Here is a 24,836-nt window from a genome sequence, read left to right as displayed (position 1 = left end):
AATTTTTATCTCCTCATTTCATTATCTAACTCATCTGATACACAGGACTTTCAACAGTAACTTGCCTGTTCTCCTACTGGGAAAAGAGAAATGTAGCAGTTCCTGCTACCCAGTAGAGTTCAGTAAAGACATTGACTTCAGTTCCATAACACTAGGCAAGCACTGTTAACAGCACTGCGTTGCAAAGGCTTGTAAGAACTAAGAAGAGGAGAGTTCTTCACTTTTACTGTAATATGCACACAACTTGTCCAGTCTCAAACAGGAAGTAGAAAGTGAAGAGATCATCTTGTCTGGAAAGGGAATTATTTATGTGGTGACGTGATTCTACATTTTTGTGCTGGGTAAGTATTTTGTCTACAAGTGGCCCTGGTATTTCCAAAACCCCTCTATAGATAATTAAAATTTGGCTATCACCTTAAATGACACCCAGATTCAAAAAGCACATTGGGAACCAGGAGGAAATATTCAAGTTCAGATAGTAAACTTGAAGAGTTTAGTGGGAAGAATCAGTATCAGAACACACAAGGTCTGCATTGAATTAGGGAAAACACTTTGTAGCATAACTGGGGTTGGCCAACCCCATTATGATTCTGAGACACATTTCTCTATTCTACTACATAGGACAGCTTTCTGAGATAACTAAACACAACCGTACATTAGCTAGTTTAAATACTGCCAGCAGTGAAGCTCTGGCATTCATGAATGAGGACTGTGTCCACATTCTTGGGACAGCACAATAAATAATTTATTTTTGACTGAAAAATAAAACCTGAGTTCAGTGAGATTCCAGTTCTCTGCCATCTGTTTTTTGTGGGAGCTATTAGAGGGAGGTCACTGCTGTAGACTCTCTCCTACAGCTAAACCTTAGATACTTTTTTTTTCTCAGAAATACGCCAATAGAGCTTACACTACTTGCTGACAGGTTAAGGAAAGCAGAAACCGCCCCCCGCCGCCCAAAATAAAAACAAAATGTGTTTTATTAAAAAATACAATTGTGAATACTGTTGTAATAAATTATTTTCACATGTGTATGATCCGCCCCCCACAAAAAGCCATGCACTTAGCAAAACGTAACATAACAATAACTTGCAAAATGGGATCCAGGGACAGGTTTCTTCAGCATTTCTATGTAGTCACAGGTGCATGTATTTCATGTCCTAGAAGTAAGTAGATTTTCCTTTTTCCATTCCCAAGGGGAAAAAAAAAAAAAAAGGCCATCTAAAACAAGGGCTGTTCTTCCTAAGTGTCCAAAGAATTCTGTCATCCCCAAATTGTAAATCAGAAGAGCAATGAGCAGTAACCAAGTAGTGCCAGCTATATCATGAGGAAATTAAACGTCCAAAATGCTTTTCAAAGAAGGATATCAAAAAGTTCAGTATTATTTAATTTCCAAGCCATAGTTGTCAAGAGTTTTAAATCATCTTTTTCAGGCTTAGCTGTGAGCATCTGGTATTTTAAGGACTGAAAATGCCCTGTATGTATGACATCTTGTCTTGTTGCTCCATCATATTCTAAGAGGATTAAAGTATTGAAAAGATTCTTCAAAAGATGGAAAATCAGTTTTATGCAGGAAATTGAGAGCTCAGGTAAAGAGGGAAGAAAAAAAAAGTTCAAAAGATGACCTATCAAGAACTAGCTATGAAATTCATGGTGGTCATAGACCTAAAGTGCTTTACCTGAAAGATATTTTCAATTAAATGTATCTTTAAAAGACACATTTGCCTAAATTTGAGTTGGTGAAAGCTTTGATATTTAAATAAATACCTCAGTATCTCATCTCCTATACAGAAGCCTGCAGTCAGTAATTTTTTATGATATAATAATTAGTTTAACTTAATTAACTCCATTTTTTCCTGTATTGCATTAATATAGAAGATTGCCATCAAACAATAAATACAAAAAACTAATATCCCCTTTAATAGATAGAGCACAGAACATTTAAGCTGTGAAGTCTTCACATCAGAGGAAAACCATCTCCCCCTGCTCTCTCTTGGTCTTCTCAATTTGCATATCTGTAACAGGAAGAATTATAAGAAAAAATTATCAAATTACAAAATTACGTAGGCATAGAACACTTCATAGATTTGGGCCCCTTTCCTAGAGGTACCAAAAAGTTTCCTTCATTGTCAAAATTAAAGATCTAAAATTAAATTAATTAAAAGATCAAACAGGAAAATATCATGGGAAGAAATAAAGTGGTAGTTCAAACTTACTTGTGGAAAGTGCTATTTAGCAAATACAGTAACATTGCTGTTGCCCTTTATTTTAAAACATTTTAAAATTCTTTCAAATACATTTAGTGCTCCATCTGTCAGTATTCCCAGTGGCATATCCCCAGGCCCTTTCTCTTTGACTTAGAGATCTATATCTGCAGGACCAGGAGGCTTACCTGTAAGTTTAATGTAGTAAAGTGTAGCAGGGAGGGATTTGGGACACAATTAATGCAAGTGCTGTAGAAGTCAGCAAGAAAGTGAGAAACAAACCTCAATAATTCCACCCTCCTGTTCCACACCACAGGATGTTTCATGGATTTGACATATTTGATCTTATATTTTCTTGCTTTGTTGAGACAGAATCGCACAGCTTGGGACCTGCTCAAGTGGCTGTGACAGGATCCTGTCTCCTCCCTCATTGCAATCACCACCTTTACAGGTGTGCATGAACAACTCTTTCTATAACAAAAGTGCAAGCTGAAAAAAAACAACTGGTTTGGGTTGTTATATATCTCCACATCACATTTTCCTTTGTATATCTTTACTTTCTATTTAAAAAACCAGATTCATTATTTGATGTAACAAACAGTACACAATGAGTTATGATGGTGAGTTTGTAAGACACAGAATGGGAGGCTGTATTTCTCTTGGAGTCTTTGTCTGTTGAAACAAGAGGCTAAATAAACCAGCTTTGAATCAGTGCTCCGGTGACCAGGGATGGTTTATGCTGTGTGCAATCTGCTATTAATTTTTCCTTTGTCATTTATACTTACATTTTACCTCTGTCTTCAAAAGAAGCATCTCTGCAGTCATGTGTATCCTTATCTTTTGACAGCTCTGTAAGCAAAGGAAATACATACATGCAGCAGTGAGCATAGGTTAAACTTTTCCTATAGTGATAAATCTGTGTTAGAAACTGTCACCTCAAGCCATTCAGGATCTAGAGTGACTTCACTGCAGAGCAAGAGATGAGATTAACACCAAATGCCACGTCCATTTGGGTAAGTATTCTCAAGAGAGTTTTTCTTAGGAAAAACACCAATGGCTAGCATGAACTAATTTTCACACAGCAATTTAATTTGTGGTGGTCTCCAAAAAACCATATGACACATTAAAAATAAATCAACCAGTAACCATCCTGAGAGGCAGCAAAAGGATTTTAATCTCTTCTCTCCTAGTGAGAGAAGAGATTAAAATAGTGTAAATATTAAGTCTCTTCACTCTTTTCTTTATTTCCTTAAATACTTCCTGTCATGATGACACTGGGATTTGCTCATAGTATCACAGCACAGAAATTAGGCATCCCTGTGTTTCTCTCAATGGGGCCAAACTCTCTATCATTAATGTTGTGACAAAGACCCTTAAATGCATGGTATGATACTGGAGAAAACAGAGGAACGTGCCAACTCAGTTCAAATTGGAGCACAAAGTCTGCACATCAGGATGTGATGCCATTCTGAGGTATTATTTTCCAGGGAGCCTGTCCCATCCCATTGCAGACTTTCCAAAACACAGCATACTGCTCTGTCCTTTTCTTGTGCATATCAAGAGTGCCTCAGTCCCTGGAACAAGTATGCTTTTCTTTCACATTTTCCTTTCAGAAGGTTGACAGTCATGAAAAGCCATTCTTCAATTGTAATTTATAGTTGTTATGTAAATGAAATGTAGAAAGCAAAATCAAAATTTAATTTAATCTCCATTTGGTCGTCACCATTACAAAGTTAATTCCCAAGCAATTATTTCCACAAGAATCACACTCTTCTAGATTTAAGTCATATGTTCATACTTGCTGTTGAACTCCCCACAGGTGTTCTGTTGCTGTTATTTTCTCTAGCTGAAAGAAAACAAAAGAGAAACAAATTTAAAGAATCACCCAAAATCCTTGCTTTAGATCTAATGAGGAGCTTAAACATATTGGTGGGAGGAGCACACTTAACATAGTGTAATCATTTGTTCTCAGAACAGTAAATTTCTTCAAAGACTTTAAAATAAATTCTTCATTGCTCCCAGTATGTTGGTTTCCTTTCCAACATCCTTTTTTTGTTCCTAAGCCAGAACTTCATCGGTACTATACACCAACATCACTGGAAAAATACTTGTTCAAATGGTCTCCCATTGCATCTTTTCACCCAGAATTTGAATATATCAGAAAACAGGGAACAAAAAGGGGTTCATCTTCTCAGTGCTTTTTGAGGGGGAAAATATCCACATTCAGAGAAGATTCCGTTTTGAGAAAACCACTTTGAGAAATCCAGTAACCCAGGACAGCTTAGGGTTTAAGACAAAAACCTATTGTCACTAGTTTAGCTTTTGAATCAACTTATAGTTTATCACACACACTCTCATGTATATGTGTGTATGTATAGATGAGAAACCTAATGTGACAGACATTGTCACATACACACACAAACAATAAATACTAATCAGGCAACCTAGGAAACTTCTGACCTTCACTGAAATCCCCAGTGGGATTATTTTGAGCAATCAAGGATTTTGCTGTCCCTTCTTCCACTTTCAGGTTCTGCTCCTATTCCTATCATGTTCTTAGGGCAAGTATATTCTTATACCTGCAGGGTATGAGGACAGGCTTTTTTGCAGCCTGTTAGAATCACCTGCGAGCCTGTTAAGCTTATGAATACTTCTCAGGACATTTTCATAGCCACCCTGCTCCCCCACCCACCCTATGAAAGAAAAAGAAATTAACAGAAATCCTTTCCGTTTAAGTGACAAGTTTAAACCACTTTTTTTACTTAATTTTGGGTGCTAACTATATTCCTTTCATACTCAGATAACCTAAAAATTATTTCTCCAGTTTTTTCTCTTGTTAGCTAGCAACTGAAAAAAAATTATTGCCAATGCTTTAGCTCTTCAACATACTGTGATGCTGAAAATGTCCGATATTAATTTGTGAAATGAGAAAGCTCAAAATTTAATAAGGAAAACAGTGAAATGATATGAAGACTGAGTGAGAATATTCTCTTAAAAAACAGGTGCTCACAGTTCAGTGAAATTTTTCAGAGAATGCAGAAAAAGAACCACTAAAAATCCTCCAGTACCCTGTCTGCTACCAGCTTTCTGATTCCCAGTCAAAAGGGAAGACACAGAACAGGAATCTTCCGTTTCCAGTAGGTAAAAAAAGAAGTGCTTTGATATTGGAATAGGTTAGACACTAATCTTACTGATATATAACTATAAGAAAGGTTAACAGACATGCATAGGTAAGTGGTTCATGAGGGGCTGGTGACCTGTTTCACTCTGTCAACTTGCTAGTATCTACCTAAGTCCAGCAAAGAGAAATAAACAATGAAAAAATTTGACTCATTCCACTCAGCGAGGATGTATTAACAGAGCAGATTAATAATAACTGAGACGCTCTAAAATAAATAATTTGTGTACCTTTTCTTATGCAGAGCAGAAATAGAAGCCCTGATCCAACAAAAGCAGTAGCAATGAGAGCTGCTCCAACAAAGCGTCTGCTCTCAGTCTGGAGAATGCCATCAGTTGAATCTTCAAGAAAAACGTCAGGGATAAGGCATTACATAATTGCATAACATCTTCCCTTTGCCTTTCATTTTCACAGTATTATTTTTGTTTTGAGCAGTTAAGACATGATAACAACATTATAGATCATGTCTAAGGTCAGGTGCTAATGGTGCACTTAATTTTTTTCAAATAAGGGGGGGAATGAACATATTAATATTTGTCTTTGTTCTCTGCATCATGAGATAGTGCCTTTGATCTCATCAGAATTCTGCTTGTCAAAGTGTTACATCTTACTTAGTTTCCCATCAGGATTACAGGAAAAAGCTAATTGAGAAAGAGGACAGAGATTTCCTTTCATCTGGTAAAGCTCTGAATGCAAAGGGTCTCCTTGAATCCCAGATATTTTTCTTGTTAAAATCAAACTTGTCTATTGAAACAGTGACTTGGCTTTCTCACTCTAACCTGTCTGCTTCAGACCCTTACCAGGCTCAAAAATTGTGCCTTCACAGTTGTTTTTAAAACTAGGTGGTGAACTGGGACAGGGAAATGATGAAGTAACAGTTTGACAAAGAGAAACACTATTTTTGAGTTGGATCAGGTCTCCAGTCTGGTTGAAAACATATCAGGCTACATACAATGCAGAAAAGAACAATCAGAAGCAAAGCAGCAGAGGAGCTGCCCAGTTAAAAGATCTAATTAGGAGCTGTATTGGTCTTGTCCATTTATGAGTTTTCCTTCAGTTCAGACTTTATGAGGAAAAGAAATCTGTGTACAATTAGTTAAATTTAAATATGCTTAAAGCAAAGGCTGTAGTGGCAGGAAAAGACCATATTGTTCAAGTTTATGTGACAGTAATTATCAACAAAATAGAATATTCTTGGAAGATGTGTTTCATTCATATGGGAGGATTTAATTTCCAGGTGCTGATCTGTATATCTTCCAAATAACGGAACTTTTTTAACATTTAGACTCAATTTCCACATACCTGCAGGTCACACAAAATTCCTGCCTTTAAATTCTGACCATACATTCATGATGAACATGCTAGCATGCAAAAGTGTACATTAATAATGTACACTTGATGACATGGGTATTTCTTTCTAGCCTCTTCAAAATTAGGAAAGTGAAACAAATCATGGCTGATTGGACTGGGACAAAATTACATTAGCACCTTGAAGTGTATTACCATAAATGAAATTTAGAAGTGTTACCTGCTATGTGTAAAATGGCAGATGTGTTTTCTTGCAGCTCTTTATTCCAGAATATACAGTAAAAAATCTCATCAATTCCACTTTTGATTGTAAGGGTACTTGTCACACGGTACAACTGGTCACTTCCAGTTTCAAATCTTGTGTTTGCTTTATCAGTCAAATCTTCATAGTTTCTGTTTTGCCATATCACTTCAGCTTCTGGATATCCTTCTGACTGACATGTCAACTTCCATTCGTTGTGTCCTGTGCTCACCACTCCTTGGTTTATAATTCTGTAAGGAGCTAAACAATTGAGGGAAAAAAAAAAAAAAAATCATTATCAATAGGAAACTAGAAAAGCAGCCTGTATTAAATGCAAGGCATCTTTTCATTTTCCCCAGCCCCCAGGGTCAAGTTTCAGCTTGGATTTGGGCAGGAAAAGTAAGTAACACGACTGTGTCTGTAACTAGAGGTACAGGATTTATTACAACTTCGATGTGGTTTAGAAAGCTCAATAGGCCTTATGTTCTTTGTACTGTCTACATGATTTTGCAACCCCATTCCTTACATGTCATTGGGGACTTAAAGGACAGAACACAGATTCAACGTAAACAGATGTGCCAAGCTGTGCAAGCACCATCTGAGAGCTCCTTGTCTCCAGTGAGGTTTCTTTAACTGCTAATCCAGATACGTCTTACTTCAGAGTCTCCTCTGAAATATTTTAAGAGTATCAGACTGTTGAACCTCTGGTAGTAGCACACGCACCCTTAACTTTCAGATGGATTGTCTTGTAGTCAGCTCCCCCATAGACAATAACACAGCGATAAACCCCTGCATCTCTGAGCTTCACATCATTGATCTGAAGAAGAGACTGTCCCAAGTTCAGATTCTCTTTCAACAATTTTATTCTTCCCCTAAAGTCACTGTGCTGATTTTTGAAGTCTTCCTCGCCATTATGAAGTACATAAACCTGCTTCATCTCATCTTTCTTTTCCCAGCTGATACTTAAATCTTTAAACTCTAATTTCCCATTCACTGGAAATGTGCATTCCATGGTCACATTGTTCCCACGTTCCACGGTGCAGAGTGACTGAGGAGCTTCAACAGTGAATAAAGCTGAAAAACAAAATTTGGAAGAAAACTTAGTTTTTCAATTATATGCCTAATCTTTGAAGTCATGTCTTACTATACACATAGGAAATTTTAAGGACCAAAGTATATGCTCTGTTCTGAAAAGTTAAACATTTTGGTATGTACTTGTCCAAGTGTATGACAAAACAAAAGACCTCTGCTGTATGCACCCACAAAGGGCACTTATACCTGCAGACACCTGCTTTGTGCACACACACAGTGAGGCTGTACTGGAAATAATGAACTGTGTATGCACAGCCCCTCGGCTGTTGCTTTGATAACACTGCTGTGGTAACAGGCAAGTGTTAGTGTCTCCAATGGCAATGTTCTCTTTGTATAAATGCCTGGGTTTTTACCCACAATGTTAAAGAATACACAAAAATTCCCAGGTTTGATAGAACCTAGAAAACCTTTTGTGTAATGCCAATGGTACCTTTTTTGAAATTGTGTCTCTGCTGGAACACTGACAGGGATTTTAACCTGGCCCCATATCAAAATACCTGCATGTGGTTTAATGTAAAGCCATGCTTAGACCTTTTTACTTAAAACATTTAATGAAAAACCTAATGTCCTAGCAGCTGAAGGAAAATGGGGGAAATTAACATTTCTGTGCCCGTAAATGGGAAGAAAACATACTAAAACAGTTTTACTGTTTTTTATGACTTGGCTTCTTACCGTTTAGGAAATGCCAGTAGAATAAAAAAATATACAAAAACAAAGGCTTTCCCATGATGTAGATTGAGCCTAAAATGATAAAATAATAGACAAATATAAACACATACTCATTTTCTGACTTGCACTGTCAAATACACTTTTTAGTCAGTCCACACAAAGACCTGGACAGAAGACACTGAATTCCACCCTATTTAAAAACAGGACAAAACTGCACCCAGTAGATAATCAGGCAGAAATCTTCCTGCATGGGTGGGTACAGGAAAAACATCTTACTTTATTTGCTTTAAACATCTGTTCTTGGCTATGGCTAAACAGATACTTTATCATTATCTGTTGATTAGTAAATAAGTACTCACAAATACCCAATAGTTCCAGTAACTGCAGCAGAGAATGTTGCTCCCAATAGGAGAAGGAAAAAAAATTCTATACTCACTCAGTGCAGGAAATAGAACTTGGTTCTTCCTCACATATTTGCTTTAATTTAACATACTGTGGATACAACCTGCTTTATTACTCTGGTCCCACAGTACATATCAGAAGGCTCACAAAGCTACATATATTGGGAAAATAATTCATGCAACAGTTAATCTTGTAACACGTATTTACACAGTAACAACTATTAATCAACTCTTCACACAATAGTGCCTTTGTAAAACAGTGACAAAGCCAGTCAATCTACAAGCAGAATCTATTGCCTTGAATTTCTGCTGCTTTACTTCTGAATAAAAGAGTCATTTCACTTTTCTGTCAGAAATTTTTCCCCTCTTTATTGACATAGGTTTTATAATCCTACCCAACATCTTAACATATTAAAATGCTGATTAATATCAACTCATACATTTAATCTTCGCACACCCACTGCTTTTGGTAAATCTGTATTTTAAGTCAGAACAATAGTAATATCCAGTAGTGCCATCATTTTTCAAATTACTGTTAAGAGAAATTCAAACACCCTAACAGATATCTTTCATGAATACAGAAAATGGTAAGTATTTTTTCTAAATAAAGCCCTAATTTTGGATACCCAAACATTCACAAAAATAAGGAAGAATTGCCTTTAGCTGTTTTCTAGTGGTAGTTTCAAAATCTGTATAAGAAATTAGACAAGTGTAATACCCATGACACTTCCTAACTGATGAAATTATATCTTGACTGCCATTCTTCATCATTTTTATAAGGTGTTTCGTCCTTCTTTTTCTGATTGTCAACTTTAAGATGATAGTGAAAAAATATTTTCCTGAATTCGTAAGACACGTGCCTTTACAGTGCTGTTGGCTTAAGGGGACTAAACTCCGTATAACAGTTTGATTCAAGCTACTTCTTTTCCTCACATTGCTGCTGCCTGATCCCTGAACAGCTGATTTGCAGCAGGCAATGCACATGGGGCTGTGAAAGGAAGGCCAATCCTGTGGGTCCTCAAGAGCTTCTCTGAATATGTATGCATCAGAATGCCTCCATCATGATTTCCCTGCTTGAGTAACAAGCCCTCCAGACCACCAACTAAGCTCCAAAGTAAAGCTTCTCAAACCAGATAGAGATATACCAATCTTACAAATGTGCCATAATCACCCTTGTTCTGGAGACAAGCCTCCCACTGAGACTGACGGGGTATTGTTGTGCACTCCCCATGTCAGAGTGACCAGAGTTGCCGCATGCTCAGACTTTTTTTTTTTTTTTTTTTTTTTTTTTTTTTTTTAATAGAGCTGTAGGCTGCTCAGAACAAAGCAGTCTGCCTGAACTAGTACACTGAACAAAGCAGTCTGCCTGAACTAGTACACTGCTTGAAACAAACAGTAGGTGCACTACAGTCAGGATACTGAAAGATACCCATACTCCTGCCTGCAACCCCTATCCACATTTTTGACAGGAAAACTGAATGTTGGCATGATCTCCAGGAGAATTGTTCTTATTAACTCTTGGAAGACAGATGACAAGAAGTTAGCTTTTATAGTCCCAAGATGCATGTTTATGTCCTGCAATTGCTGAAATTTATTAGTATGCTTTCTCCCATTGTAGAGGAAAGCAAGATTTAAAATACACAAAAGAAGTATGACTATTACTTACCAATTTCCTCAAGACTGAGAAAGTTTGCTGATGTATTCAGTTTTTCACTTTTAGAGGAAAAAAAATGTAGGTCCAGGTCAAATCCAAGCGTGCATGCAAAAAGAAAACCACTGCAATAACCATTATAGAACCTTCTCCTGCTTTACCCTGAGCAGAAGGATCCTCTGGATCAGTTTGAGACTTTGCTATCTGCTTGCTTCTATTACAGAACCTACCACAATGTCCCTTCTGTCCTCCTGCCAGCTTCCAACATCTATGGCAAACAGATTTTTAAAAGCAAAACATATTCACTGTGCAAATTGCTCCTCGGTACTGCTGCTGCATGTTTGTGCCACAGTCAAATGAAAAAGACAGGAAAAACTTGTCAAAAGAGTTCATGTGACAGATGTTGATGTAACTACACCTACTTCTTTAGGAAACTTCCCCATTATTGGAAAGTTCCCCTGTACTCCGAGATTCCCCAGTAGGGAAAATTCTGTATTGCTAACAGTGGTTCACTGTAGGCAAAGACATAAGTGTTGCAAAAATTAGAACATAAAATGCCATGGACATTTAAAGAAACATGTAATCCAGTCAAAGTTATATGTGAGCACTGGTCTTTGGAACACCAACTGCAAGTGGTCGTCCATCTACGCAGAGTCACGGTCCCTAGATTATTAATCTTGAGCAGGACCAAACAGCTGCTAACATCAACTAGTACCTTCTACACAACTTTCTCATGTCCATAAAGGTAGTAGGAACAGGATTAATGTAGGAATAAAGGAAAAGCATTTTCTACCCTCCTCTTGTAAAGACAGAAATTTTCTTCCAAAGATTTGGACACAATGAAGGCCCCTTGCCTTGCTACTGTGTAGTAAAAGAGTTCTTAATCTTATGCACTGCATTAGCAAAACCTAGAGATCACTGTCTTTTTAATTTTCTTGATTCTAGAAGTCATTTAAGAATACAGAACCCCCCATAAGTGTTAGAAGCAAGAGGATGTACTCACATTAACTTGTAGACAGTAGTGGAAGAACCAGGTCAACAGCACAAAATACAGCACTAAACACATGTTTCAGTGTAAATTCATTCTCTTTGTCTTCACATACCTCAGAAAAGGGTTGAAATTCTCAGAAGAGCTAAAATACTGTGAAATGACCACTCTAAATTTTTTCAGTGTTTTCTTCTTTCCACTTGACAGCCCGCTCACAGTATCTGTCATGGAAGAAAAAACACGTAATGTACAAAACTGATTAAGGTTGCAGTTTTTACTTGGTGTGAGAGATGAATGTGGAAACAGTGGTATATAAAATAGCTGAATGTAACATTTAGGTTGTAACAACCTTTGGAGATTGAGGGGGTGGGTATCTGCAGTAGGTGAGACAGATGAATGTTAATTTCCACTGGGTTTTTTGCTCCTCTTAAAAACAGGCTAAATTATATTGACTCAGTAAAGGGAAAAAAAAAAAAAAAAAAAAAAAAAAAAGGTGCAACAGAAAGAAACTGAAACACATTTATAAAATAATGTAAGATCAGAGAAGCCACTGATGCAGTGACCTTTCAGTATCAGGAAATTAGTTTCTGGTTTTTCATCGCTTGCTCCAAGGTCATAGGGTTACATTTTTCATGCAAATGTTTAGGAGTAAATAAAAGACCAGGAAAGATGGTGGGTTTTTTTTGTTGAGTTTCTTTTTGTTCTTATTGTTTAATTTTGTTGTATATACACACATACTCATATATATATATGTACGTATGTATGTATGTATGTATACAAACATACACATCTACATGCACACAAACACATTTTACTGCACCGTTCTGTATGCGGTGGTGGGGTTTGAGTTTGGAAGGTTTTTTCACCTGTTTTGGAACAAACTTCCCAGACACCTATCCAGTCCTGCCTGTCACCGGTCATTCCCAAGGACATCAAATGCCTTCAGAGAGAGCGCATCCGGGCAGGCTGGGGCAGCCGCCGTGGTCGCCTCGGGACGGACTGAGATCGGGGCAGCACTGGGATGGGGCTCCGGCTGCCGGCAGCCCCGCGCCCCACAGAGCTGCGGTCCGCCTCCTCTCTGCCTGGGGGCTCCTCCGTGCCGGGGACTTCCTCCGCGGCCGCCAAGGCTGTGCGGAGCGTCTCCCGCCCCACCTCGGCCCGGTCTCGGTCGGACCCGGTGTGTCACACCCCGGCCCCGACCCCGACCCCGACCCTCCCCGCTGCTGGTACGCCGGCCGTGGCAATGCCGGGAATTGCTCCCGGCCGCGGCCCTTCTCGGAAAATCGTCCCGAAAACCCCAGCGCCGTGCAACTAAGGCTCACGTTTCCAGCGCTTCAGCCGTGGCGGAGCAGGGAGTTCTCCAGGCAACTTGTCTGTTCCTGAAAGCCGAGAGCTCTAGAAAACAAAACCAAAAGCGGCATCAGTACCTCCCCTACTCCACCCTTCTTCCAATTCCTTTTACTTATCCATTTTTTTTTTTTTTTTTTTTTTTTTAATGGTGAAATCATTTTGTTTACTTTCTAAACTGATGGCTTACATGACTGATACATACTCATGTGGAGAATAACTGGTGTCAAAGGACTGGAAATTATGACAGAGTATTCAGGATATCCATAAATTCCACGAGCTGTGTCCTGCTTCTCCAGAGAAAAAGAAGCAATTTATTTGCATAGCTCTGTTCCCTGCCACTTAAAGAAGCCTTCTGGGAGACAAACCTCCAATTTAATAACATGAAAATACGATCTGGAAATACAATGTTGTGTATAGTTTCTTTGCTGCAATAATACTTCTTATGTTATGAAACATAACCCTAACAAGATCTCAGCCATAACTTTTCTGCAAGAAAACAACCCTGAAATAAGAATATTACTCTTTTGTAATATTACTCTTTTGTAATATTACTCTTTTGTAAAATCACTCTTTTGACATTATCAAAGACCCAAGGAGCCATTGTGAGAAAGGTTTACTAATGAATATATTTACAGGGTGAAATACAAATCAAATACAAATGTGATCCATGGTAGCATATGCATCTCAGTGATGTGTACTGAAGGAGGGGAAGGATGCCCAAACCCCTATGCTCTCTATGCCCTAAGCATCAGGTACTGCCACCTGTGGTATGTAGTTAATGGCTTTATGGGCCATAAGCCATCAGGTGGTTGAGAAACCACAGGAATCACTTCCTGGAAGCCATTGGATTTTCTGATGATACAGCACATTGATGTGGAGGTGTTTAACAACAATCTGTTTAACCGTGTTCAGATCTTCAAAACAATATAACATGGTTGTCCCTCAGAAAGAAGGATGTAGATATTAGGTTATGCAATTAAAACTCCTCTGCACACCCGCACACACACCTCCAGGGAGACAATGACTGCTCGTCCCTGCTGCTTCCAGGCCCTTCCCAAGGGATATCAGCCCAACCGAGACCCATCTCCTCAAGTGCAGAGGAGAGGCCTCAAAGCAGGTAGCAGCCCAAATAATAGACTCAGAGAAAGCTCATATTTTAATAAGCTTCAAATTCTTTAGCATTAAACATGACATTTGTAAATGGTGAATTTACTTACGCTGCTACGTGGTGTACATGAGTTGCAAAACAGTCACAAAACCAGACAAAATAATCATAAACTAAGCTGTGAAGTTTCTTTCCAGTAAGAACAAAAAATTACTACAAAAGCATTCCCAGAATGAAGGGGAAGCTTTGCAGTTTATGATAAATGCTTTAAGTCGACTAAGAAGACCAGATAACTTAGGAACTTCCCCTACAGTAAACAAAAAATGCTGCGTCAAAGCTACAGGTTTATCTTAGATCTGTGTAGTTGCTATTCCTATTTTCAGAAGTCATATAGTAAAACAAAAAAATAGGTAAAAATCTCCAAGGTTGCAATCATCTTTCTTCATTAACCTAGACTACTAGAAAACTGGACTGTTGTCCCCCTGTTTCCCCCCTCTCCCTCCCCAACACACACACACACACAAACACACAAACCAAAACCAAACAAAGTCACAAGTTAAATAATTAGTTGTTACGGGGTTAAGATGTCTTATAGTCATCTATGTTTAAGGTCAGTACACTTCTACCATACTTAAGTAGATATACTATGATAAAACAAGAAAATCAGCTTGCTAAATACTACAAATTCGGGGCATTTATCTGTATTTCTTTCAAACTAACTATTTTGATTGATAGATTTTGGAATTTAATTTTGTAGATAATCTTTCGAGTTCAATGAAATCAATCAGGCAAACTGATACAGATACAACATATTTTCCAGATACTAGTTCTACAGCCTATCACTAGCATGATATGTTTTCTTCTCAATCTGGATTATATAATTGAAGAGAATAATGAATTGTTTAACATCCAAATCATTATGGTAAAATTCAAACTGATGCATCCAAGTGCACTATATAAAGATAAGATAAAGAATGCTTGCTTTCTTACGAATATTTCTTCTGGTTCTAATTCTATGTTCCTCTTTCTTCCTCATCATGTAAAAATCATAGATAAATGACCCAGTAAATATCTGCATTGGCACAAATAATAACTAATTCCATTTCTGGTTGACTCAGTTTCTTTTGCTAGGTATCACATTCAACATTTCCAAGGTTCAATTATTTTTGGACCAGCTGTTTGTGGAGAAAATACATCTTATAATTTAAATATTATTTTTAAAAATATGACAAGAACAAAGAAGACATGACTGCCTGTCTAATGGCTGTCAGATTTGTGTTACTATGAAATGTCTTTGTGACTGTGCATGGGTCTTTCGCAATGCCAGCAATACCTGTAGCTTTCTGGACTAGAGAAACACTGCCTGCCTTCAGAAATGCTGACAATCTAACAGCACCATGCAATATATGATGCTATCTGATTTTTTCAGTGGTCTCCATACCATGACCAGGCAGACTGGGAATTGGAACAGGAGAGGTTATGTGCCCCAGTGTGGTGCCATGAATATTGACACTATCAGTGCAATCACATAATTCAGCTCATGTCTGGAGCTGCAAGTGGTACCAACAAAGAGAGACAAGAGCTGCAGCACCTGCTGCAGGTAGGGTCCTGACAGTGTTTGCAGTCTGATGTAGCTAAAAATCAGTCTCCCTTCCACAGGCACGAATCACAGTGCCTTCTTATGCTCTATGGAAACTAGACTCCATTCCTTTCTTTGGAAACCAATACCGTTTCCCTAGCAATAAGACACAGTTCTGCCTCTTCACCTCTCCCTTATCTATTCCTGTGTTATTGAAATTTGCTACCACATCATGCTAACCCCTCCACAGAAAGCAGATCTCTGTAACACAGAGGTCTAACAGAGCTGCAGAATAGAGGTCTACTATACTGAAACACCTTTCCCCTCAAGAAAAAATTTGGACAGACCAAAATGTTTTGCTTGGTTGTAAGGGGCTCAGGGGGTGAATATGGACGGTATCTTTGGTAACCTGATTTGAAAGAATATTATATTCTCATAAATTTATCAGTGAGACGCCCATCAACCGGAATTCTCTCTGGTGAAGTCTAATGAATACCTGTTAGCGGCTGCCAGTGCAGTAGTGCCATCTTGCGTGGAGCTGGAGTATACCAAGTAATTTCTCACACTTCTGCTGCATCAGAGATCCAGGGGAGAAATTAACTTTTTGTTAAATACTTCAAAAAGTCACAGCCATTTTCAAAATATAACTAAAATAGTTCAAGTTCTTGTAAGTTCTTTATTTCAAGTTCTTTTCTTCAAGTAAAAATGCTAAACAATTTTCCACAACAGAGAAATCATTATTTTTTACTTACTTTTCTCTCATTTTTGCTGTGCCAGCAATAAAAAAAAAAAAGGGGGGGAGGGGGGGGAAGAAAAATGGGAAGATGGGAAGACAGCTGTCTTCTCAGTATTTTTTTTTTAAACAAAACTATTTGAAAAATTCCTGAATTTAGAAAATAAGTATTGGCAAAAACAACATTTGCAGGTCAAGATGTCAGCAGATTGAATGAGCAGACTGTTTCTGGAAAAGCATTAATTCTTGTGGTAAGACAAGATGTCAAATTGCACTATGAGGTGGTGTTTGAAGTGTCGTGTATCCTCACAGACTCAAGCTGGAAACTGAACAATATACTCTTTAGTGCCAAAAGAATTCTGGATATTAGAGCATGGTACTAATATAATCAGGGTTGTAGTTTTGATCCCTGAATGGGCCATTCACTTAAGAGTCAGACTCGATGATCCTTGTGGGTCTCTTCCAACTGAGAATATACTGTAATTCTGTAATTCTAGCACTTACTTGTATCATGTATTTGTTTTAAAGGCTAACCGACAGAACATATTTTCTGACTCAATATTTTTAAGAATGAAAATTTAATTTCGTTGTATTTCAAAGGCAGCCTGTAATTATGGATGATAATGCCATGAGAACATGATGAAAGGCAGAACAAGAGAAGAGGCGATAAGTGACAAAGGTATTTTTAATTCTTTTCCTTGTTGATTTACATGTATTGCGTAGATACATCACACCCGAGTGCTGAGCCTACCAGGGCCTGTCTGCCTATTCATATAGGATGAGTTTCTTCAAATTTCTTGAGATGGTTTCTACAGCCGAAGGGGAGCGGAGGAGGAGGGGGCGGAACCCAGAACAGGCTCCTCCCGAGGGCGGCTCTCCTCATCCTCGCGCGGTTCTCCCGGCTCGCCGGCATCCCCGTCTTGTGTCTTCTGCGCTGCAGAGGACGATGGGGTTCGTCCTCTCGAAGGCCATGAACGACAGCCTGAAAGGGCAGCAGGAGTTTATGCAGCTCCAGGTAACAAAGAGGCCGGCGGCGCTGCGGGGGAAGCTCTCCCGCGGCTCGCTGCCTGCTCAGGGCTGGGCCGGCAGCTTCACCTGCTGAGCTTTGCTCTCCTCCCAGGGTTAAAGGTGCTCCATTTACGTGCTCTGCCAGTTCCTGCGTGGTTGCCTACTGCAGCAGGTTCAGGTGTGTCAAAGGACTTCCTCAACAGTCTGTCTTAACAAACTGTAGAAGTGGAAACTGTCATTAAAGTAACCAGACTCTAAAAACAATTTTGGAAACCTGCTTTGAAAAGTACATTTATGCTGAAGCTGAGCTGTGTTACTGCTCTGTAACACTGCAGTGTTAAGAACCACGTATATGTTAAAGCGAATCCGTTATAATGGAATTGCTGAAACATGGGTCTTACACTCTTAAAATACATGAGTTAAATATGTTTCAACTCTTCCACCATAAAAAAATCTTTCAAACAGTTTTTTAAAGTTCAATTAGAAAACTGCAGCTATTCATTGTTCTAGAGACTCAGATTAGGGCATGGGGATGTTTTATTCCCTCTCATAAAATAAGAAAACAGCAGCAGAGAAAATGGAAAAACAGTTTGATTAACACTTAGAAAGTTGTGCTGAACAAACCTACAGTATAGCACTAGCTTTCTGATTTGTTGTTAAATATCTTGTAATTTACACATAATATTTATATGCTAAGTGCTGGAATGTAATCTGGAGTTTGTTCGTTTAGTGTTGCATTTAAATTGAACACAATTGAACATTCTAAAAAATTAGAACATTACATTTTCAGAATGTTTAAAGTAGTGATGTCTGAACTTCCAGTTTATTAAATTGCCAGTAGATGGCATCTTCTAGTATACAAAGCAGTGTGCAGGTAGTCGGTTTTGTGGGATCACAGGTAAATAGCACGCTGAAGGTGACCTTGGAAATCTGTCTAAGAAGAAAAATAGCATAAGGAAAGATGATATAAAAAAAAAGTTAACTCTTAACTCTTCAAAGAAAAGCAACCTTTTGCATATGTCATGGGTCGGCACAGTTTGGTTTTTTGTTAGGGAAGAATTGGCAATGTTTCCCTGTCAGGCCCTTGGAATTGTTTTAGAAAGCACATGGACCTATCAGAGGCTAGTTTGGGATATTGGCATCTGCTTTGACCACTCAGAATGTTGAATGTGACTTTGGGCAGTACCCATATAAATCCTGATTTGGTTAAAGTCCCGTCTTTTTCCCCCTGTGAGCCAAACGGGTACTATCGAGTTGGGGCCTGCTGCCCCGCTCCCACGTTTGTGGGGGCGCTGGCCCAAAGCGTGGCCGGGCTCCATCGGCTCCCGGCAGGGGAGGAGAGGTTGCAGCTTAACATCAATTACTTTGAAAAAACCCTCCCCGGAGCAGGGAGGGATCCCCGCCGGGCCCCTGATAGCAGCCATGGGCCCGGTTGGGCCGAGGCTGCCCCGATCGTCACCGAGGGGTGGGCAGAGCTCTCCCGCCCTCCCCTCCTCCGGTGATTTCCAGGAGGAGAGGAAATGGGTGAAGGAGGAGAAACCCGGGCGATCTGAGGAGGTGGGGGAGAGACTGCTGTGTGCAGAAATCACATGGCCACTGCAGGCTTGGGCAATTTAACACTTTCCTGGCCACATGCAGCTGCCACGGCCTAAACCTTCCGTGAGAGAGAAGAAAGAGACAGAGTGGACGTAGAAAAGACGCAGCACAAAGTCAGTGGAGCAAGAGTGAAAGAACTGATAAAGATTATTGGAAGGAGGGATTGGGGATGTGGACATTTTTAACCGGACTTCTCTAGGGTAAACTATGAAGAAATGGACTATTTCTTGTAATATCGTAATGTTGTTTGGGGGAATGCTGGTTCTAGTCAAACTTGGGGATTGATGTAATTGAGATTTTAGTGGGAATCTTAAAGCTCCTCGCTCCTGGGGTAAAAGGAGATCTCAGCCTTTGAGACGAAGGTGATTTTAGAGAGAAAGTGATTTGAAGCCCACAGCTTCTGGGCTAAAAGGAGGTCTCTATTTTCTTTTGAGATAGAGACGATTTTAGAGCTAGAAGAAGAGAATCCTTGTTTTAGACTCGAAGAAGCATTCCTCAAACAGTGCCCCAGATACACTGAGAGGCCCATGAGTATCCAGGGGAAAGGCTGCTAATGGGTAAAACAGCACAATCTGCAAAAACTCTCAGGACAGTTGCAGATTTGTGACATTGGGACCCACCAGACTGTTTTTGTCTTATGGTGAATGTCCCCACAGGACTCTAGAGAGACTCCTCTCCCAAAGTGATGAAAGATTATGTTTAAATGGTGAAACTGACTGAAAATCACAGGTTGTGTCTCTCTATATTGTTTTGTAGGAAAGTTAACAGTGTGTAGGGGGAGGGAAGAGTGTTTTGAAGTTTCATTTTGGGTTTTTTTGATGGTTTTTTTCAACTTTTGAATTCTTTTAGTGTGTGTTAATAAAACTATTTGTTTATTTTTAAGCTTGAGCTTTGCTTCTCCTGATCCTCTCCCACAAAAAGAAAGTAAAAACTAAGACCACTGCACTACATTTGGTGAACTTGAAACTACTACATTAATTGGTGCGTCTGCCCCATTTTAATTAAACCACTACAGCATGGCTTACATACATAATTTTCTGTTTGCTGTGTTGCATGTTTCTTAGATACAACCACAAATTTTGTGTACAAATTTTTTTTAAAATTTTTTTCTTCATAATTTATTTCTTTAATTTTTTTTTTACTCCTGCACAGAGGTGCTCCTCCTATCCCCAAGGTTTTTGGAAATCTAAATAACAGCAAAGTTTTCAGTTTGACAGATTGATAGTGAAATTAAAGTGGAAGCTTTCTTCATGAACTGCTTCTCTGTTGAGCAGCAGAGTTGAGGAAAGAGCTTGAATTCAAGCTAACATTTGTAGATAGCTGCATTTGAATGCCAGTCTTTGCCTTGGCTAGTTCTAGCTCAAGTGCTCAGGCATTTATAAAAAAACAAATTTTGAGGGCAATTACAAAAACACCCTTTGAAAATTACATATAAAATTTTTGAAAGTTGTTCTTCAGGAACTTCCTCTGCATTGTATTATTTTTGACAACAGTTATGGTCAGAATAGTACATTTCTTTCTAGCCCTGCAAGTGCTTGATTCCTACTGTGTTTGCAGACGCATTTGCCATGTTAGAAAATCCCTAACTTTTGAAAATGCCTGAAATGTAAGGTTGAGTTGGGTGTAAAAAGGTTCAGTGAGGGTAGGGGGAGAACTAAATTTTATGTCATTAGGGGATGGAAGAATGTAGTCCTGCTTCAAACTTGGCAAGAGGGTAGCGAAGAGGAAAGACTCTCATTTGTCTTTTCCACGTGTGGCTAGAACCTGTGACATGGAGTTTAGTGCTAGACTTTCAGGCTCTTTATCGAAAGTGGTATAGCCTGATTTATTTGCTTAGACAGAAGTTGTAACTAGAAATACTTGGAGAACTTAGGTGGATGTGTCTTGATTTGGGGACAAATTTGGGAGAAAACCCCTGTATAGGATCCCTCTGAGAAGCAAACCCAAGTGGCCCCTCCCTCCAACCGGTCCGGCAAAAAAACCTCTTTGGAGAAAAGTGGAAAAAACTATTTTACTAAACAAATGAAGTACATGCAAGTATAAAGAATGAATAATATGAAACAATAAAACCTCTCCTTCTGAAGTGAGATGGCAAATTGAGAAAGTCCTTGCCGTGGGTGTAGCTCAGCTCTCTCTCTCTCTCTCAGCCTCTCCTCAGTCCCAGTCACTCCGGTGCTGCTGGAAAATGCCGAGGTCCAGGCCCCGGTGGGCCGCAGGTGCAGCCCCCAGTGCTCCCCTGGGTTTTCAGTCCAGAGCAGGTTTAAACAGTTCCAAGAAAAAGGGAAAAAAACAGTCCAGGGAATTTCTCTGCCCTAGCTAGCTGAAACTAACTAAAAGCAAAAAAAAAAATCTCTGTCCTGCAGTCTCTCCAAGCCTCTGCCGAACACCCCGTCCGCAAAAGAATGTGGAGGAGTCAGGCAGTTTTCTCAAAACAAACTCTGCGCTTCTCCTTGCTCTTAGAACCAGTCTTAAAGGCACAGGACTCAATATACAGCACAAACAGAACAGACGATTGGGGATACAAGCATCATAAAGTTACCCTAGGACATTCCACCCCGTATCCCCATATCGTCAATTTACTAAAACTAATATATATACTCCAGCTCTACACACACATACATCTATATAAAAAACAATATGCAATATACAGCTACATACAGTGGCAGTACCATTCAGCACACAGCGATAATTACACACGGTTCTTACCCAACAATCAAATCTCCCTGGGGTACACATCGTGTGGTTCCATCTTTCTGCATTACCCACCATGTGCAGCCTGGCCCCTGAGCAAAGACAATCCCACGGATGGGATCCTCTGTACTTGAAGCAGAATTGATCTAAACTGTCTTCCCTAACAAACCTCTTACATGTACTACTGGGACTTTCTCTCCATCTACTGTATGTAGGGACTCAGATTGGGCAGGGCCTGCTCTGTTGGTGGAACCTCAGGTGTTAACTAACCAGGTGGCCTTTGCTAGATGCTGCTCCCAGTTTTTGAATGATCCCCCACCCAGTGCTTTCAGGGTGGTTTTTAGCAATCCATTGTATCTTTCCACTTTCCCTGAAGCTGGTGCATGATAGGGGATATGGTACACCCACTCAATGCCATGTTCCCTAGCCCAGTTGTTGATGAGGCTGTTCTTGAAATGAGTTCCATTGTCTGACTCAATCCTCTCAGGGGTACCATGCCTCCAAAGAACTTGTTTTTCAAGGCCTAGAATGGTGTTACGGGCTGTAGCGTGGGGCACAGGGTAGGTCTCCAGCCATCCTGTGGTGGCCTCTACCATTGTGAGCACATAGTGCTTGCCTTGGCGGGTTTGGGGAAGGGTGATGTAGTCAATCTGCCAGGCCTCCCCATACTTATACTTGGACCATCGCCCGCCGTACCATAGGGGCTTCACCCGCTTGGCCTGTTTGATGGCAGCACACGTCTCACAGTCATGGATAACCTGAGAAATACTGTCCATGGTTAGATCCACCCCTTGGTCTTGTGCCCACTTATAGGTGGCATCTCTGCCCTGATGGCCTGAGGCATCACGGGCCCATCGAGCTAGGAGCAACTGTCCCTTGGCTTGCCAATCTAAGTCTATCTTTGACACCTCTATCTTTGCAGCCTGATCTACCTCCTCATTGTTTCGGTGCTCCTCATTAGCCTGACTCTTGGGGACATGGGCATCTACATGACAGACTTTCACAGGGAGCTTCTCTACCTGAGTGGCAATGTCCTTCCACTCATCTGCAGCCCAGATTGGCTTTCCCCTACGCTGCCAGTTGGCCTTTTTCCACCTCTCCAGCCATCCCCACAGAGCATTGGCCACCATCCACGAATCAGTGTAGAGGTAGAGCTTTGGCCACTTCTCTCTTTCAGCAATGTCCAGGGCCAGTTGAACAGCTTTGAGTTCAGCAAGTTGGCTTGACCCACCTTCTCCTTCAGTGGCTTGTGCAACCTGTCGTGTGGGGCTCCATGCGGCTGCTTTCCACTTTCGTTTCATCCCAACGATGCGGCAGGAACCATCAGTGAAAAAAGCATAGCGTGTTTCTTCTGCTGGCAGTTGTATGGTTGTATGGTGGAGCTTCTTCAGCACGTGTCACTTGTTCCTGCTCCTCTTCATCCATGAGACCAAAGTTCTCACTTTCTGGCCAGTTTGTAATTATCTCCAAAATCCCAGGGCCATTTGGGTTTCCAGTGAGGGCGCGCTGAGTGATGAGGGCAATCCATTTGCTCCATGTGGCTTGGTGGCATGATGGGTGGAGGGAACCTTTCCTTTAAACATCCATCCCAGCACTGGTAGTCGGGGTGCCAGCAGGAGTTGTATTTCAGTGCCTACTACTTCTGAGGCGGCTTGAACTCCTTCATAGGCGGCCAAGATTTCCTTTTCTGTTGGAGTGTAGTTGGCTTCGGACCCTCTGTAGCATCGGCTCCAGAATCCCAGTGGTCGGCCCCGAGTCTCCCCAGGCACCTTCTGCCAAAGGCTCCAGGACAGGCCATTGTTCCCGGCTGCTGAGTAGAGCACGTTCTTCACCTCTGGTCCCATCCTGACTGGGCCAAGGGCTACTGCATGAGCGATCTCCTGCTTGATCTGGGCAAAGGCTTGTTGCTGTTCAGGGCCCCAGTGGAAATAATTTTTCTTGCGGGTAACCAGGTAGAGAGGGCTCACAATCTGGCTGTGCTCAGGAATGTGCATCCTCCAGAAACCTATGGTGCCTAGGAAAGCTTGTGTTTCCTTTTTGTTGGTTAGTGGACACATTGCTGTGATCTTGTTGATGACTTCAGTGGGAATTTGACACCTTCCATCGTGCCACTTTACTCCTAGAAACTGGATCTCTCGAGCAGGTCCCTTAACTTTGCTCTTCTTGATAGCAAAGCCAGCCTTCAGGAGAATCTGGATGATCTTCTCTCCCTTCTCAAACACTTCCATTGCTGTGTTTCCCCACACAATGATGTCATCGATGTACTGTAGATGTTCCGGAGCCTCACCCTTTTCCAGTGCAGCCTGGATCAGTCCATGGCAGATGGTGGGGCTGTGTTTCCACCCCTGGGGCAGTCGGTTCCAGGTGTACTGCACGCCCCTCCAGGTGAAAGCAAACTGAGGCCTGCATTCTGCAGCCAGAGGAATGGAGAAAAATGCATTAGCAATGTCAATTGTGGCGTACCACTTTGCTGCCTTGGACTCCAGCTCGTACTGGAGTTCCAGCATGTCCAGGACAGCAGCGCTCAACGGTGGAGTCACTTCGTTCAAGGCACGGTAGTCCACAGTCAATCTCCATTCTCCGTCAGACTTGCGCACAGGCCAGATGGGGCTGTTGAAGGGTGAGTGGGTTTTGCTGACCACCCCTTGGCTCTCCAGCTCACGGATCATCTCGTGGATGGGGATCACAGCATCTCAAGTTGTTCTGTACTGTCGGCGATGCACTGTTGAAGTGGCAATTGGCACTTGTTGCTCTTCCACCTTCAGAAGACTCTGATAGTCCAGGCAAGGTATTCAACTGCTTAACACTCCCTGTTTCTACAGCTACTATTCCGAATGCCCACCTAAATCCCTTTGGGTCTTTGAAATACCCATTTCGGAGGAAGTCTATGCCCAAAATGCATGGAGCTTCTGGGCCAGTCACAATAGGGTGTCTCTTCCACTCATTTCCAGTCAGGCTCACATCAGCTTCCACCAAAGTAAAATCTTGTGAACCCCTGTCACCCCAGCAATGGAAACAGATTCTTCCCCCACATGTCTTGATGGG

The 24,836-nt window shown here is 40.6% G+C and overlaps 2 protein-coding genes across 4 annotated transcripts in view; one reads left to right on the top strand and one right to left on the bottom strand.

Annotated features, from left to right (window-relative positions):
• Positions 1 to 1,769: 1,769 nt before the first annotated feature.
• On the bottom strand, positions 1,770 to 23,467 carry CD274 (CD274 molecule). 3 transcript variants are annotated; one of them, XM_040090477.2, is made up of 10 exons: positions 21,171 to 23,467; positions 13,052 to 13,124; positions 11,845 to 11,950; positions 8,693 to 8,761; positions 7,652 to 8,002; positions 6,908 to 7,189; positions 5,610 to 5,720; positions 4,000 to 4,047; positions 2,987 to 3,050; positions 1,770 to 2,012 (listed from the first exon to the last, which is right to left on the bottom strand). In XM_040090477.2, exons 4-10 carry the CDS (start codon positions 8,745 to 8,747, stop codon positions 2,000 to 2,002), a joined length of 924 nt encoding a protein of 307 aa, XP_039946411.1. In that variant the 5' UTR covers positions 8,748 to 8,761; positions 11,845 to 11,950; positions 13,052 to 13,124; positions 21,171 to 23,467; the 3' UTR covers positions 1,770 to 1,999. The 3 variants fall into 3 exon arrangements, 2 of the variants coding, with proteins under 2 accessions (XP_039946411.1, XP_039946410.1); XM_040090476.2 differs by lacking the exons at positions 11,845 to 11,950; positions 13,052 to 13,124; positions 21,171 to 23,467 and adding an exon at positions 10,757 to 11,042; XR_009208613.1 differs by lacking the exons at positions 1,770 to 2,012; positions 2,987 to 3,050; positions 4,000 to 4,047; ... (1 more) ...; positions 6,908 to 7,189; positions 8,693 to 8,761 and having other exon boundaries at positions 7,934 to 8,002.
• Positions 17,381 to 24,836, top strand: part of PLGRKT (plasminogen receptor with a C-terminal lysine) — a 34,326-nt gene continuing 26,870 nt past the window's right edge. The window contains exon 1 of the mRNA XM_040090479.1: positions 17,381 to 17,511. Within this exon, the coding sequence (XP_039946413.1) occupies positions 17,443 to 17,511 (69 nt within the window). The 5' untranslated portion in view covers positions 17,381 to 17,442. The remainder of the gene's footprint in view (positions 17,512 to 24,836) is intronic.

Source organism: Hirundo rustica, chromosome Z (assembly GCF_015227805.2).
Source record: "Hirundo rustica isolate bHirRus1 chromosome Z, bHirRus1.pri.v3, whole genome shotgun sequence".
Taxonomy (NCBI): domain Eukaryota; kingdom Metazoa; phylum Chordata; class Aves; order Passeriformes; family Hirundinidae; genus Hirundo; species Hirundo rustica.
Note: the sequence above shows the minus strand (reverse complement) of the source record. Positions and strands in the feature narration are given on the sequence as shown.